This window comes from Pyricularia oryzae, chromosome 1 (assembly GCF_000002495.2).
Source record: "Pyricularia oryzae 70-15 chromosome 1, whole genome shotgun sequence".
NCBI classification, from domain to species: Eukaryota; Fungi; Ascomycota; class Sordariomycetes; order Magnaporthales; family Pyriculariaceae; genus Pyricularia; species Pyricularia oryzae.
Window position 1 is genome coordinate 7,232,381 of NC_017844.1, and position 13,888 is coordinate 7,246,268.

A 13,888-nucleotide genomic window follows, 5' to 3' on the forward strand; every position below is an offset into this window, starting at 1 on the left:
GCTGAGCTGGGCGGAACGATAACGATAGCAACGCTCGGACCCACTCAACCAACCCGCCACGGCAGCCAGCTCCTCCCAGCGAGCGACACGCCAGCCAGCGTTGCCTTGTAGCTTGGTCTAGTCGGAGCTTCAAACAGCCAAGGCTACGAACCATCGACGACGACCACGACCAAACCTCGACGAGCCCAACGAAAGCTACACCGAAGACGCTCATCTGCATCTCATATACAGATTGATAGCCACTACATATCTGACTGATCCTTGATTCGCGCCTTGTCAAGGAACAAGTAGAACCAGCGGCAAGAGGTTCCTCAAGCGTATACACCTCCATAGTGCCCTCAAGCGTCGTGCATCAAGGCTACGATACCACATAAACCAGGACAATGGTACGGCTTTTATAATCCCACCATGTAGAGACCCAAGCTTCCATCAGCTGCAGTCCAACTAACACTATGCCCTCTAGTCGTCGCCATTCTCAATAAGTGAGCTCCCACTTTCCCGGTCATGGCCATCACCGCCGCTCCCCCTCAACATCCCTGTCACCCGCGCCGAAGACCCCATCATCAGTATACATAAGTACTAACCCAATCCTCTCCCATGACAGACGGCGGCGCCTGCGTCGCGATGGTGGGCAAGGACTGCGTCGCCATAGCGTGCGACCTGCGCCTGGGCATGCAGGCCCTGACCGTATCCAACAACTTCCCCAAGATCTTCAGCTACTCGTCGTCCGTCTTCCTCGGCCTGACGGGCCTGGCCACCGACGTCGCGACCGTGTCGGACCTGTTCCGCTACAAGGTCAATATGTACCGCCTGCGCGAGGAGCGCAACATCGCCCCGCGCACCTTTGCCAACCTCGTCTCGAGCAGCCTCTACGAGCGCCGCTTCGGCCCTTACTTTGTCAGCCCCGTCGTCGCCGGCCTCGAGCCCAAGACGGGTGCCCCCTTCATCTGTGGATTCGACAGCATCGGATGCATTGACTTTGCCAAGGACTTTATCGTCAGCGGTACCGCCAGCGAGCAGTTGTTTGGCATGTGCGAGAGTCTGTGGGAGCCGGATTTGGTGGGTTCTTTTTGCTTTTTGTCTCGTCTTGCTTGAGAAACATATCTATGGAATAACCAATGCTAACCAAGAACGTACGAATTATTTACAGGGCCCCGAGGACCTCTTCGAGACCATTTCACAGGCCCTGCTCAGCGCCGTCGACAGAGATGCTTTGTCAGGCTGGGGTGCTCATGTTTACATCATCGAGAAGGACAAGGTCACCAAGAGGTTACTCAAGGGTCGCCAGGACTAAGGGGTAGAGAGACTGGTTTTGTTCGTGCTAGGGACATTCGAGCATGCGACGCCATGATGACATGTGGCCATCCCGAAGTTATAGACTAGGAAAATGGGTTTCCCGTCCACTAGGGTTGCGGGACATGCATAGCATGTGTTGAGAAAGACGAGCTCAGTTATAGACTGGTGACAAGACAGCAGACCAGACTGGGATCCAGGCTACATCTTTTAAATATCCCTTTGTGCTGTAACAATACACTTTCGAATGAAGATCTCACATGATGCCACAGCTCCAAGACAGACAAAGTCACATGATCTAAATGTTCAAATATAACCATGGACTACACTGCGTTGAACGTAGTTCTATCTGAACAAGGAAGATAATTCGCGAAAAAAATGAAATTTTGTGATATCCTTCCGGGGGGCTGCTCTAACTCCATGCTCCAATGCTATTACACTCGCATGACAGAATCAGGGGTCTGTGTATAATAGTGTACATGTGAAAGTCCCCCAACTTGGGAGAACCTAAGATGGGTAGTTTCTATCTCTTTTTGTATCTTCTAAAAGACTCTAGCATTTCTCTTCAATGCCGGTCAATTACGTATCATGCTGGTCTCAGCTGATCCTTACCCCTACACCTTCACGGACTTTTGTTTACTGATCCTTCTTTGAAGAGGTCACGTGCCTTGTCGTCTTTTGCATGAAGAATCGCCTCTCGATAAGCTTGAGGAACTCATCGATAACACTAATGAAATTGTTAGCAAGGTTTGTTCCGTATACGGTTGTCTATGCGGGAGCCAAGAAAACTTACATAACAGGCGCGCTGATGTAAACGACCGCCTTCCATTCCAGAGTGTTCAGCGGCAGGATGCTGAACAGGCTTTGCAGGATGGGAGTGTAGAGAAGGGCAAAGTGCAGGGCCATCGACAGAGCAATAGCGTACACGAGCATCATGTTCTCCCAAAGCGGCAGCGTGAGCAATGACTCGCTAGATGAAAGCGCGTTGACAGCGTTGAACATCTCGATGACGACCAAGATTGACAGAGAGACAGTCGATGCAGACTTGGCCATGTCGTTGTTGAACATGGAGCAGCCGATCTCGGGGAACATCGATGAGCAGCGGTGGAAGTTGCGGAGTTGGTAGAAAGAGATTTGCGGGCCCTCAGGGTTGTACATGAACCACCATGCGTATCCGGCGACGGTGGCAGCACCAACATATGTTCCAATGACAAGGTAGCGGAAGAACAACCATCCACCAATCAGGGGCTCGTCACGCTTGCGAGGCTGACGGCGCATGATGTCGTGGTCGGGGGGGTTGAAAGACAAGGCTGTGGCAGGAAGACCATCGGTAACGAGGTTGACCCAAAGGAGCTGGACAGGAATGAGAGCCTCGGGCATACCCATGGCAGCTGTCAAGAAAATGGAGACAACTTCACCAATGTTGGACGAGATCAGGTAGCGGATGAACTGCTGGGTGTTGTTGTAGATGGAACGGCCCTCCTCGATGGCGGACTCGATGGTGGCGAAGTTGTCATCAGCGAGGACCATGTCGGCGGCGAGCTTGGAGACGTCGGTACCGGAGCCCATTGCGACACCAATATCGGCCTTCTTGAGAGCGGGGGCATCGTTGACACCGTCACCAGTCATGGCAACGACTTCACCAAGAGACTGCAGGAGATCCACCAGACGGGACTTGTGGCTAGGCTCGACACGTGAGAAGAGGGAGGCCTTCTTGGCGGCCTCGAGCTGCTGTGCGGGGCTAAGCTGGTCGAATTCGCGACCGGTGAAGCTCTTGCCCTCAAGATCCTCGAACTCGCCAAAGACTCCGATCTTTCGGCAAATGCTCTCGGCAGTGTTGCGGTTGTCTCCCGTGATGACGATGATGCGAATTCCAGCATCCTTGCACTTGCGAATGGACTCGGGAACCTCGGGCCTGGGAGGATCCAGCATGCCAACAAGTCCAAGAAGAGTCATGTTCTGCTCCAGTTGAGCGTACTCGGCAGTAGTCTTGGCCTTCTTGATCAGAGGGTTGCCGGAAACGTCGTCGATAGCAGCGAGGGCGATGACACGGAGACCACGGTTTCCGTAGTCAACAACCTCCTTCATCAAGAGAGCAGAAAGCTTAGCGTTCATGGCAACCTTTTTGGCGTCAGCGCCAACTAGGGCGTGGCTACAGCGATCGAGAATAGATTCGGGTGCGCCCTTGACGAGAAGCTTTTGCTGGTTGCCGTTCTGGACCAAAACCGACATGCTCTTGCGGTCACGGGAAAACTCAAAGGTGGCGATGCGCTCTTGCTGCTTCTCGTACCAGCTACTGGCGTAGTGGGTACGGTCTTCGGGGTCACAGCCAGCGGGAGCGCAAGGCCCAATCTTCTCGGTGAGAACCCTGAGAGCTCCCTCGGTGGGCTCACCCACGTTGGAGTAGGCACCGGAGCGGGAGTCGTAGGCGATACGGGCGTCGTTGCAAAGAGCAGTAACTTCAGCCATGCGAAGGACCGTGGCAGACTTGTTGGGGAGATCCGAGACAACGTTGCCGTTCTGGGAAATGGCGCCCTCGGGGGAAAAGGTGGTGCCCTCAACGTCAAGCTCCTCCAAGTCCGTGCCGTTCTCCTTGATGTAGACAATCTTGCTGACGCTCATTTGGTTGGTAGTCAGGGTGCCGGTCTTGTCGGAGCAGATGACGCTGCAGCTGCCCAAGGTCTCAACGGAAGGCAAGCTGCGGACAACGGCGTTCTTGGCAGCCATCTTGCGAGTTCCCAGAGCCAGACACGTGGTGATGACAACAGCGAGACCCTCGGGAATTGCCGCAACACCAAGAGAAACAGCGATCTTGAGGTAGTAGATAGCGCCCTTGGTCCAGTTTCCGTGGCTGGGATCGCTAAAGTGCGGGATGTTGATGAGCCAAACCAGAACGCAAATGACGGTGATAACCTTGGCGAGCTGGTCACCAAAGTCGTTGAGCTTCTGCTTGAGCGGGGTCGGCTCTGAAATCTGGGCAGTGATGCTCTCGTGGATATCTCCAATAGCGGTGTTTGAGCCGGTCAGAACAACGACAGCCTTTGCGCGACCAGTGACGACCGTGGTACCCGAGAAAAGCATGTTGATCTGGTCTTGCTTCACAGCCCTGTCATCCTTGACCACAGCGCCGGCATCCTTACCGACTGACTCGCTCTCTCCAGTGAGAATGGCCTGGTCGACAGCGAAACTGTTGCTCTCGATGTGTACAAGCCTGCAGTCAGCGGGGATCCTGTTGCCGACAGAAACTGAGATGATGTCGCCGGGAACCAGCTCCTCGGCCTTGAGGCGGTGCACGTGTCCATTGCGAAGAACATTGGCCTCGTTGGCCGAGTATTCTTGGAGGGCTGCGATGGCCTTTTCGGCGCTGCTTTCTTGAGATACTCCGACAACGGCGTTTAGGATGAGAATCGTCAGAATCTAGTGGTGGAAAGCCCGGTTAGCCAAGATACTTTTTGACACAACAGATGCGGCGCTCATCAAAGGGGTTACGTACAACTGCAGGGTCAACGAATGCGCTCCATCCCTCTTCCTCCTCAAAAAGAGCAAGGACGAAGGACACAGCCGCAGAGCCGAGCAAAATCAAGACCAGCTGGTCCTTGAATTGTTCGAGGATAAGTTCCCACAGGGGCGTTGGGGGCTCTTCAGCGATAGCTACGTCGAGAAATTGGTTAGCTGGGTTCGGCGCAAAACCTCTGCCCTTACATGTATTCCAAACTTACCATTCTTTCCATGCTTGGCCCTCAGCTTGGTAACTTGTTCCTCTGATAAACCGTTGTTTTGGTCTACGCCCAGGTTTTTCAAGACCTCAGAGGTCGAAAGCGCGTAGGCGTTTTCCATTCTGCCTCCTTTTATCTGTATGCTCCGTTGTCTGGCAAGTGAAGAATAGAATGGGAGGGGGAGTTGCAAAAGAAAAATCTGGGCGTCCCAGCACCTCAACGGAGACAAGCTCTGCTAATGCCCCTCACGAATGTAAGTAAGCTTCCAGGTATCGATCAGCTTAATAATGATAATAGCCCGTGCAGGCTGTTTGAACTTGTTTGTTCCGCACGTCGGCAGTGACGAGATGCAGGGAAAACTAGAGATGACGAAATGAATGGAGGGTCAGAATAGGACAAGAAGAGAAAATACAAGAGGAAAAAGATTATGGCTTTTACTTGGCCTTCTTGCGATTCATGGGGCAAAGACTCTTGGCGACCAAAAATTTGACGGTTTGCAGCAGTTTCCTCAACGTGTCAAGTTGGAGGTCGTGCTCGGCGTCGAGAATCCGAAATGCGGAGAGCTATCCTGGCAATTGTCCAGCACAAAGACCAATGAGAAGCTACCATGAAACAAGGCCAGGCAGAGCCGCACTGTGCAAAGTTGATCTGATCTCGAAATTTCCATTCCATTTACCATGGCTTCGACCCTATCGCCCGACTGGTTTGCTTCTTTGCTTAAAACGGTCTGATTGTATCCCGGCTGAGCCCCCTTTTTCTACAAGCATGCTACTAGGTATATGTCCTGGCTATTGTGGCACTATCAACATACGAAGTATTTTATATACCCTAAACTTTCACAGTGCAGAAGAATGCATCGAATCTCTTGCTGTTCTATCATGCAGTGCTGGTACAGGAGTGTGTGTAGTTCGTCGTTAATGCAAAGGTTTGAAAGGGTACCAAAAAGCACCGTGAGCCAATTATCCAAACACGATGCTATCCACATAAAAAGCCCAAGCGACGCTGTCATTCTTGGCTGCGGCAAACTCGACCTTGCTGCCCACTGACAAATTCCATCTTGATTCCAGAGCCGAACACATTTCTGACTACTGCAGAGGGCCAGAACGTCACAGGACCCATACACGCCTCCACACAGTAAATCTTGGACTGCCAGAGCTGAGATCTTGGGTTCAGCCTGGCTCGCTCAACTGGGCAAGTGACGGAGTTGGTGAGGGAAGCTTTTTCCTACCAGTTCGACGCGACCCCGCTTTCCCACACTAGGAACCTAGAGTGTTGCATAGGCGTGGAACAAACACGCGGCCTTTTTGTTTCGCAGTGATCCCTGTGTGATGGTTAAATTGAGCAATCGCCCAATCATATATTCCGAAAGGGGTACCCTAGAGTCCCCACCAAAAATTACGTAGAGGTCGGCTCACGCCGCTGCCTTTGCTGGGCATGTTGGGAGATAAGAATTGCTTCGAAGCATTCCTATCCTTTCCGTATGAGCGCATCAATCGGCCATGTTGACTGTCAAGCTGTGCATCTTCAGCACCAGGTCATTGTGTGGCGAGTCCATTGCTCTTAGCCACTTACCTATTAATCTTACCGGTACCTTTCACCAAGCTAGGTAGGTAGCTACCTACATGTAGCTTCGTCTGCATCTCATTTTCCCTGATTATTTGTCCATGACCGACGGTTATATCCGTACCACCCCTAATCAGGGGAGCCCTCGTCATCTAGTTAGCGTATATCAGTTCTTGGGTCCACCCATCTTCCATCTGGAGGTCTAGGCACGCCGCATATATTTTGCATGTACTATCTATGTACCTATCTCGGCTTGCTACGGTAGGTTGCAAGGCTGTTGCGCACCGTACGTCCAGCTTTCTAGGGTAGCAAAAATTGCTATCGAAAGCAACCAGAACCGAAATATGTGCAGCTCGTAGTTATTCGGTAAACAAGTCTCGATCGGATTTGCTTGTTTCTTGTGCCCTTACCTATTATTGACCAATCATGTGGCTCCAGGGCTTGTTCCACTAACACGAAAGCAGTCACTTCTGTAATATCATCTGATGTTCCTATTTCGCCTTGGGTACGGGGATTAACTTGGTGAAAGATATAAAATCAGCAAATAAGACGGCCTCGAACCCAATAAATAAAAGTCGAAGGGACAGTGTGATGCACACTTACTTACACCTTGACATGTTGAAAGAAACCAATGGTTAATAATCAGCACAAGAACCCACATGATTCTTCCATGGAATCTGGGTTTTAAATATAGAAAATGAAATATGCGATGAGGCTGTTCTAGATACTGCAGGTGGACAGTGAAGAAGAGCTTTTTGCGGAAGTTAAGCCAGTAAATTGAAAAAAGAAACTCGTGGGGACATGGCTATGGGCGGCCAAAAATTGCCGTTACGATCTAGAGCAAATTAACAACATAGCATGCTTGCCTATGTGCAGGTTTGTGGCTCCTAAGACCAACTGGCGATATATACCGACCCAGGTAGTAGTCGTACGCAGTATGGTATCCATACCTACCTCTAGAGAGGCGCTTTTACCTTTGAAAATTGGGAAGGAATGACAAAAAGATTCAGCGTGAAAAAGTTTCAGCTTATGATCGAGCCTAGAGTGTCAAAAACAAACTCCCAAGAGACTTGGCATATTGGCATGTATAACAGTAGCATCTCATTGAGGCCAGGACCTAGTATTCTCTTCCGGTCAGGCTTGAACTGACAACCTCTCGATGTTGCGTGGGAACTTAACAGTCGAACGCGCTAGCCAATTGCGCCACGGAAGATTACAACCGTTTTGAGATGTTGACTCGGGCGGTGGAGTCGAATTAACAGCCAGGGAATGTTCCACTTGACGAGAGTCGGCAATATCGAAACTTGCAGGCAAGTTCTTCAAAATAGACTTGGCGATGGAAACAGCCAGATCCTGCCAAATACAAGGGGACAAAATTTGCAGAAGAAGAACCATAAACATGGTGATTATGGACTGATCCGTATGGCCACAAAATAGCACGTCTCAGCAAGGCAAATATTACTAACGGTGAGGACATTTGCGCAACTCCGACCAGTTTTCCTGGACTTCCCGTCCATTGATAACTCTAGCAGAAGACGGAAAAAATCGACAGTGACAATTAGATAGATATATATCCAATGGAAATGCCAATCATTAACAAGAAAGGTACCCAAGGTTAGCATCAAGCTTGGTACTGTAAATAGGATCTTTCTGATGTCTTGGGGCTTGTCGGGCTTGTCAGGGTCGCCTTCAGTGATGGAGGTGGGGCATAGCGCCTAGCCCCGCTACAACTTCTCGATCATAGGCTAGTTGCGTCATTGGATCTCGCGCGGCTGACAGGCGGCACCGCCCTGAGGCCAACATCGGATCGCAAATCGACCAGGATCTAATGCTTCGCGCAAATGAACACGATGCAGTCCTGACAGCTCAATCGATCATAGCTGTAGTCGACATATCATACCCTGTTAACTCTATATACACATCGAATGATTACCAATAATTAGCGAATTTACAGTGCAAAACACGCACGAGACACGAACGAAGGCAAGAGCGCGATTGCCGCGTATCTGAGCCCAGACCTAGTCGATCGGCTAAGGTAGTCGAGGAGTTGGGGAAGGACACCGGCAGTTCCGTTCGAGCTCCGAAATCAAAACCATAATATGCGCTGAACACCTCCAAGCTGCCCCGCCGCAGTCGCCCGCCATGGAGCAGCATTTTCGTCGCGCGGCCACCGGCATGGACAACATGCTCAACAACGTCTTGAGCATGGAGCCGCCGCCCAACACATGGGGCCCAGTGCCCACCGCCGCCCCCATCTCTCAAACCTCGGCCGAAAAGACCAGTCAGCTCTTGATTCGCGACTATCCATTCCGATCCATCGCCATCGTCTCCAAATCACATGCTCTAGTCTTTCGACATGGCAGCTCCAGCCCCGACCCCCTCTCGAACGGCTCCTTCTCCGCCCTTCCGAATCCGCGCTCCCGGCCGGGCGAGGGCTCGAGCAATGCCGCCAAGTGCATGGTGGAGTTCGCCCCCAATACTAGGAAGCTGCTGGACGACTACCGCCCGCTTACCTCGCGGCCTATATACGGTACACTCGGTTTGATATCCATGGGCCAAGATGTCTTCATTTGCGTCATTACGAGCGCATCGAGGGTTGCGACGTTGCGCCCGGGAGAGACCATTGAGAGAATCAATGCCGTGGAGTTCTTTTGTCTGAATACGAACGAGTATGATGACGTTCTTTCCACAGACCCGTATTATGAGGATGATGGGTCGTCAGCCTACGGCCAGGGCTTGAGCAGAAGGGATCCTACTATGGAGCACCCGTGTGCTGAAGTTCAAAAGTTGTTGAGCAATGGAAGCTTCTATTTCAGTACCGATTTCGATCTTACAAACCGGCTGCAGGACAGGTAAGCATGTTCACCCAGAAGCTTGCATGTGGAGTTTTGTCCTGACACTCAGCAGACCAGCAGACGCTTCTGCGTTCAACATTGACAACTTTGACGAGGAATTCTTGTGGAACTCTTTCATGATAGACCCGCTTGTGCAGTTTCGGTCGCGTCTGATAGCGCATGAAAGAGAGGCTCTTGATGCTTCCTGGTTTTTGACATCGGCCATTCGAGGCTTCTGTCAGACGATCACTTTGCCACAGCCAATAGCGCCGTTGAGGGGTGGATCCAAGGCTGGCATGCCATCTTATCTTACCCTTATATCCCGTCTTTCATGCCGCCGGGCTGGCACCCGCTTCAACTCCCGTGGCATTGATGACGACGGCAACGTCGCAAACTTTGTCGAGTCGGAAACGACATATTGGAGCCCGTCCGGTGTGGTTTTCTCGTACTGCCAAGTCCGAGGCTCGGTTCCTGTATTCTGGGAGCAGTCCGCCGGGCTGATCCCTGGGCAGCAAAAAATCACGCTCACAAGGTCACCTGATGGGACACAACCAGCCTTCAACAAACATTTTCAAGATTTGGAGCAGACATACGGAGCAGTACACGTGGTCAACTTGCTGAGCGCGACGAAACCAGGGGAGCTTGAGCTTACTCAATCCTTCCGCTACGGCATCCAGCATTGTCCCTTGAGTCGCCGTGGTGAGAAGCACACCCAGCAAGATCATGCACTCTTGCGCGCTACCGAGTACGACTTCCATGCCGAGACCAAGGGCCCGCAAGGCTACGAGGCTGCAAAGCAAATCAGGCACTATATTGAAAACTCGGCAGATGGGTTTGCGTATTACCTTTCCGAAGTGACCAGGGATACAGAGGAGGTCGGCAAGCCAACGGCGCCACGCTATGTAGTACTTTTGCAGCAAGAGGGCGTCTTCAGGACAAACTGCCTTGATTGTCTCGACCGCACTAACCTCATTCAAACCCTGATCTCACAGATGGCAGTTGAAACCTTTCTGGGTCATAGGGGAGAGTTTGCTACATCGGACTTTTGGATGCGGCACTCGAGTATGTGGGCAGACAATGGTGATGCATTGTCGAGGATCTATGCTGGCACGGGAGCGCTCAAGTCTTCGTTCACCCGCCACGGCAAGATGTCACTTGCCGGTACTTTTGCCGATGTCCGAAAATCGGCGACGCGGCTATATATAAACAACTTCGCCGACAAAGGGCGACAGAATACAATCGACCTACTCTTGGGCCGCATCTACGGGCAAGCACCTGTGGTTCTGTATGACCCGATTAGTGACTATGTTGCAGTGGAACTTTCGAAGCGGAGTGCTCAATTCTCATCCACCGAGACCATATCAATGTGAGTACTCTTTTAATTCGCCATTTTGGAATCGGCCTGATCGCTAATCTGGCTGTAGCTTGGTGGGGACGTTCAACCTCAATGGCCGGACAGAGGGGATCGACGAAGACCTCTCGCCATGGCTTTGGCCTGCTGCCCTAGGGGACAGGCAGCCAGAGATTGTTGCCGTTGGATTCCAAGAAATTGTCGAGCTCAGTCCCCAACAAATCATGAACAGTGATCCCCGAAGGAAACAACTGTGGGAGAATGCGGTCAAGCAAACGCTTAACGAGAACTGCGAACGGCATGGCCAAGAAAAGTACGTCCTGCTCAGAAGTGGACAGCTTGTTGGTGCAGCGCTTTGCATTTTTGTCAAGGCATCTGCGCTACGCAATATCAAGAACGTCGAGGGCAACGTCAAGAAGACTGGTATGTCGGGTATGGCCGGCAACAAAGGTGCCGTTGCGATTAGACTCGATTACGCCAGCACACCGATTTGCTTTGTAACGGCGCATCTGGCTGCTGGATTTGCAAACTACGAGGAGAGAAATAAGGACTATGCCACCATTCACCAGGGTCTCCGATTTCAGAGAAATAGGGGCATTGATGATCACGGTAAGCTTCCCGGGCTGCTACATGGGTATACCTTGTTAGCTTTTTCGTGTCTTGAAACTAACAATCTTTCGACAGATACCGTAATCTGGCTTGGTGATTTCAACTACCGCATTGGATTGAGCAGAGATAAGACCATGGATCTCATCAAAAGGCAAGACCTCGGGCGCCTGTACGAAAATGATCAGGTATGTTGGATCTCTACCCTATTCTGATGATTAAATGGTTGAAGAGTTTGCTGATTCAAGAACAGCTGAATCTGCAAATGGTTGCTGGTCTCTCCTTTCAATACTACTCGGAGGCACGAATCAACTTTATGCCTACATACAAATTCGATCTCGGAAACGATGTCTACGACTCCTCGTAAGTAATTGAAGATGCAATTTGAAAAATTTCAGATTGCTGACAACCTGTGTAGTGAGAAGGCGAGAATCCCTGCGTGGACGGATCGTATTCTGCGAAAAGGCAACAATATTCGCCAAACTTCGTACGATTCGGCTCCTCTGAGATTCTCAGACCACAGACCCGTCTACGGAACTTTTGACTGCACAGTCAACATTGTTGACGAGGCACTCCGGGAGCAGTTCTCGAGGGAGATTTATGAACGAAGAAAGGCAGACATGGGCGACGCCATCAGCATTCAGACGGCTGATACTGATGACGAGGACCTGAAGGGGTATGGATCGATTGAGCCTGGCTTGCCTCCGGCTAGTACCGACAGGCAGAAGTGGTGGCTCGAAAATGGTCGACCGGCCAGGTCAACCGTGGCGCCACCCAGACCTACCGCATCATCTCACGTCACAGTCTTGAGTCCCAACAGGCCGCCGAATCCATTTGTGCCGACAGAGGAACCAGACTGGGTGACTGTGCCCAGATCAGACTCGAGGCTGAGCAACTCGTACTCGAGCATCTCAACAAGTCCATATGAGCACGTGCTACCGACACTGAAGCAGCAGCAGACAGTGAGGAAGTTGCCGCCTCCATACGATCCATCGGCGCTCTCGGCACAGTTCACGAGAAAGCCTGCAGGGCAGAGTGACCAGCATTCGGCCTCGAGTCTGCGCAACGAGATGCCATCTTCTGCACTGTCCGCTCAGTTCACAAGAAGACCAAGTACACAGAGCGAGCATGTGTCCAGCTCTTATAGAAACCAGACGCCGCCGCCGCCTCCGCCCCCTAGAAGACAAGCAGGCAACAGTGGATCTGGCCCTGGACCGGAGAGGGCGTCGACGCTTCCAGCCAAGATGCCAACCAAGGTTCTGCCTCCACCATCTGATGTGATCCCAAGGAAGGCTGTCCAGACGCAAGCGCGACCGACATCGTCGGCATCGTCAACGACAAAATCAAGCAATGCTCCACCACCGGTGGCCAAGAAGCCGGCACATCTAGCTGGGTTGAGCCCAGCCGGGAGTCCGACAATTGCTCAGAGCGACCAGGTGGCAGTAGCCCAGAGGCCAAGATCGCCAGGACGAGCAGAGGATGGGCTCAAGGGTGTCGTTGGAAGACTGGGTGAGCGACAGCAGGCAATGCAACAAGTGTCTCCGCTCAGGGGGAAGGATGGCGGATTCGCACGGAGGCCGATTGCGTCGCCACCAACAGCAAGTGAGCTAGGGATTGACAAGGGGGCAGAGTCAGCAGTGCCGCCACCAAAACCAAGCAGGAAACCAACCATGTCGCCAGAAGTGCGACCGAAACCCAAACCACCAGCACTGAGGAGCGAGCAGACTGTGGTGCATGATCAAGTGAACCAGGGCAACCAACTACAGTCGAGGCCAGTACCGCATCGGCCTTCAGCGACGACCCAGACTTCTGGGGGAAATGTCAGTCTTATGGACAACGATACCGACGATCAATTGAGTGCTTTCAAGGTCCTCAGACCCAGTTGAATACACTTTGGGTTTTCTTTTTCAGAAAAAGAGAGAAATCTTTCTGAAGGGATATTTGGGTTTTTGTTGGACAAAAGGCGTTGTGGAGTCGTTGACTTGAGCGAGCGGGCGAGCCGTGCATCTGTATTCAGTTTGGCCGAATGATGCCCACAAAGGGTGGATGACAAGACATGGCGTTGTAGTGCTGTTATTGATAGATTAATGGAAAGAGAGATTATTGGAAACGCAGATGGGAGAGATTGCTGTTTGTTACTCAAATGTGTTGAGGTGTCAAGATTGAAGATGATCAATGGAGCAGCCTCGATTTGCTCCACTTAATCAAACAAGCTAGATTTCATTTGAGTTTACGGTTTCATTTGAGTTTACAGCATGCCTTGATTAGTGTGCATGCTTACCACGTAGGTAGGTAGGTATGTAGGTGGGTAGGTAGGTAGGCAGTCGCATCTACCCTCATGAGATAAAGTTGTACCTTGATCAGGCTGAGGCTCAAGTCGAGCGAGGTTGAAGCTAAGCTATGGGGGGGCATCGTCAAAGGATCCGCTTCCCCGCGTTCTCCGCCAAGACCAAGTGGGCCGCCAGGGGTCGCTATGTGGGGGGTAAACTCAGCGGGACGATGACGAGAACCGACGAGCCGAGAGA

The 13,888-nt window shown here is 51.7% G+C and overlaps 3 protein-coding genes and 1 non-coding gene across 4 annotated transcripts; 2 read left to right on the forward strand and 2 right to left on the reverse strand.

The window, feature by feature from the left end:
- The first annotated feature begins 88 nt into the window (after positions 1-88).
- Positions 89-1,665, forward strand: MGG_04551 (proteasome component PUP3). Its single transcript, XM_003710884.1, has 4 exons — positions 89-386; positions 464-482; positions 605-1,059; positions 1,151-1,665. Exons 1-4 carry the CDS (start codon positions 384-386, stop codon positions 1,292-1,294), a joined length of 621 nt encoding a protein of 206 aa, XP_003710932.1. The 5' UTR covers positions 89-383; the 3' UTR covers positions 1,295-1,665.
- MGG_04550 (calcium-translocating P-type ATPase) lies at positions 1,618-5,541 on the reverse strand. Its single transcript, XM_003710885.1, has 4 exons — positions 5,013-5,541; positions 4,787-4,944; positions 2,087-4,710; positions 1,618-2,020 (listed from the first exon to the last, which is right to left on the reverse strand). The coding sequence occupies exons 1-4, from the start codon at positions 5,128-5,130 to the stop codon at positions 1,930-1,932; spliced, it is 2,991 nt and encodes a 996-aa protein (XP_003710933.1). The 5' UTR covers positions 5,131-5,541; the 3' UTR covers positions 1,618-1,929.
- Positions 5,542-7,697: 2,156 nt separating this feature from the next.
- MGG_20101 lies at positions 7,698-7,785 on the reverse strand. Its single transcript has one exon. It is a non-coding gene; the product is annotated as a tRNA-Asn (tRNA).
- A 598-nt stretch (positions 7,786-8,383) lies between these two features.
- On the forward strand, positions 8,384-13,624 carry MGG_04549 (synaptojanin 2). The gene is made up of 6 exons (XM_003710886.1): positions 8,384-9,424; positions 9,480-10,772; positions 10,831-11,366; positions 11,442-11,551; positions 11,617-11,726; positions 11,782-13,624. The coding sequence occupies exons 1-6, from the start codon at positions 8,715-8,717 to the stop codon at positions 13,247-13,249; spliced, it is 4,227 nt and encodes a 1,408-aa protein (XP_003710934.1). The 5' UTR covers positions 8,384-8,714; the 3' UTR covers positions 13,250-13,624.
- Positions 13,625-13,888: the final 264 nt, after the last annotated feature.

Excerpts from the sequence above, each read along its gene's own strand:
- MGG_04551 (XM_003710884.1), top strand. Across the intron at positions 1,060-1,150 it reads GTCTGTGGGAGCCGGATTTG|GGCCCCGAGGACCTCTTCGA; the intron begins GTGGGTTCTTTT and ends AATTATTTACAG.
- MGG_04550 (XM_003710885.1), bottom strand. The coding sequence starts at position 5,130 with ATGGAAAACGCCTACGCGCTTTCGACCTCTGAGGTCTTGAAAAACCTG. Across the intron at positions 4,945-5,012 it reads GGCCAAGCATGGAAAGAATG|CTATCGCTGAAGAGCCCCCA; the intron begins GTAAGTTTGGAA and ends TTCTCGACGTAG. Across the intron at positions 4,711-4,786 it reads CATTCGTTGACCCTGCAGTT|ATTCTGACGATTCTCATCCT; the intron begins GTACGTAACCCC and ends TTCCACCACTAG.
- MGG_04549 (XM_003710886.1), top strand. The coding sequence starts at position 8,715 with ATGGAGCAGCATTTTCGTCGCGCGGCCACCGGCATGGACAACATGCTC. Across the intron at positions 9,425-9,479 it reads ACAAACCGGCTGCAGGACAG|ACCAGCAGACGCTTCTGCGT; the intron begins GTAAGCATGTTC and ends GACACTCAGCAG. Across the intron at positions 11,367-11,441 it reads TAGGGGCATTGATGATCACG|ATACCGTAATCTGGCTTGGT; the intron begins GTAAGCTTCCCG and ends ATCTTTCGACAG.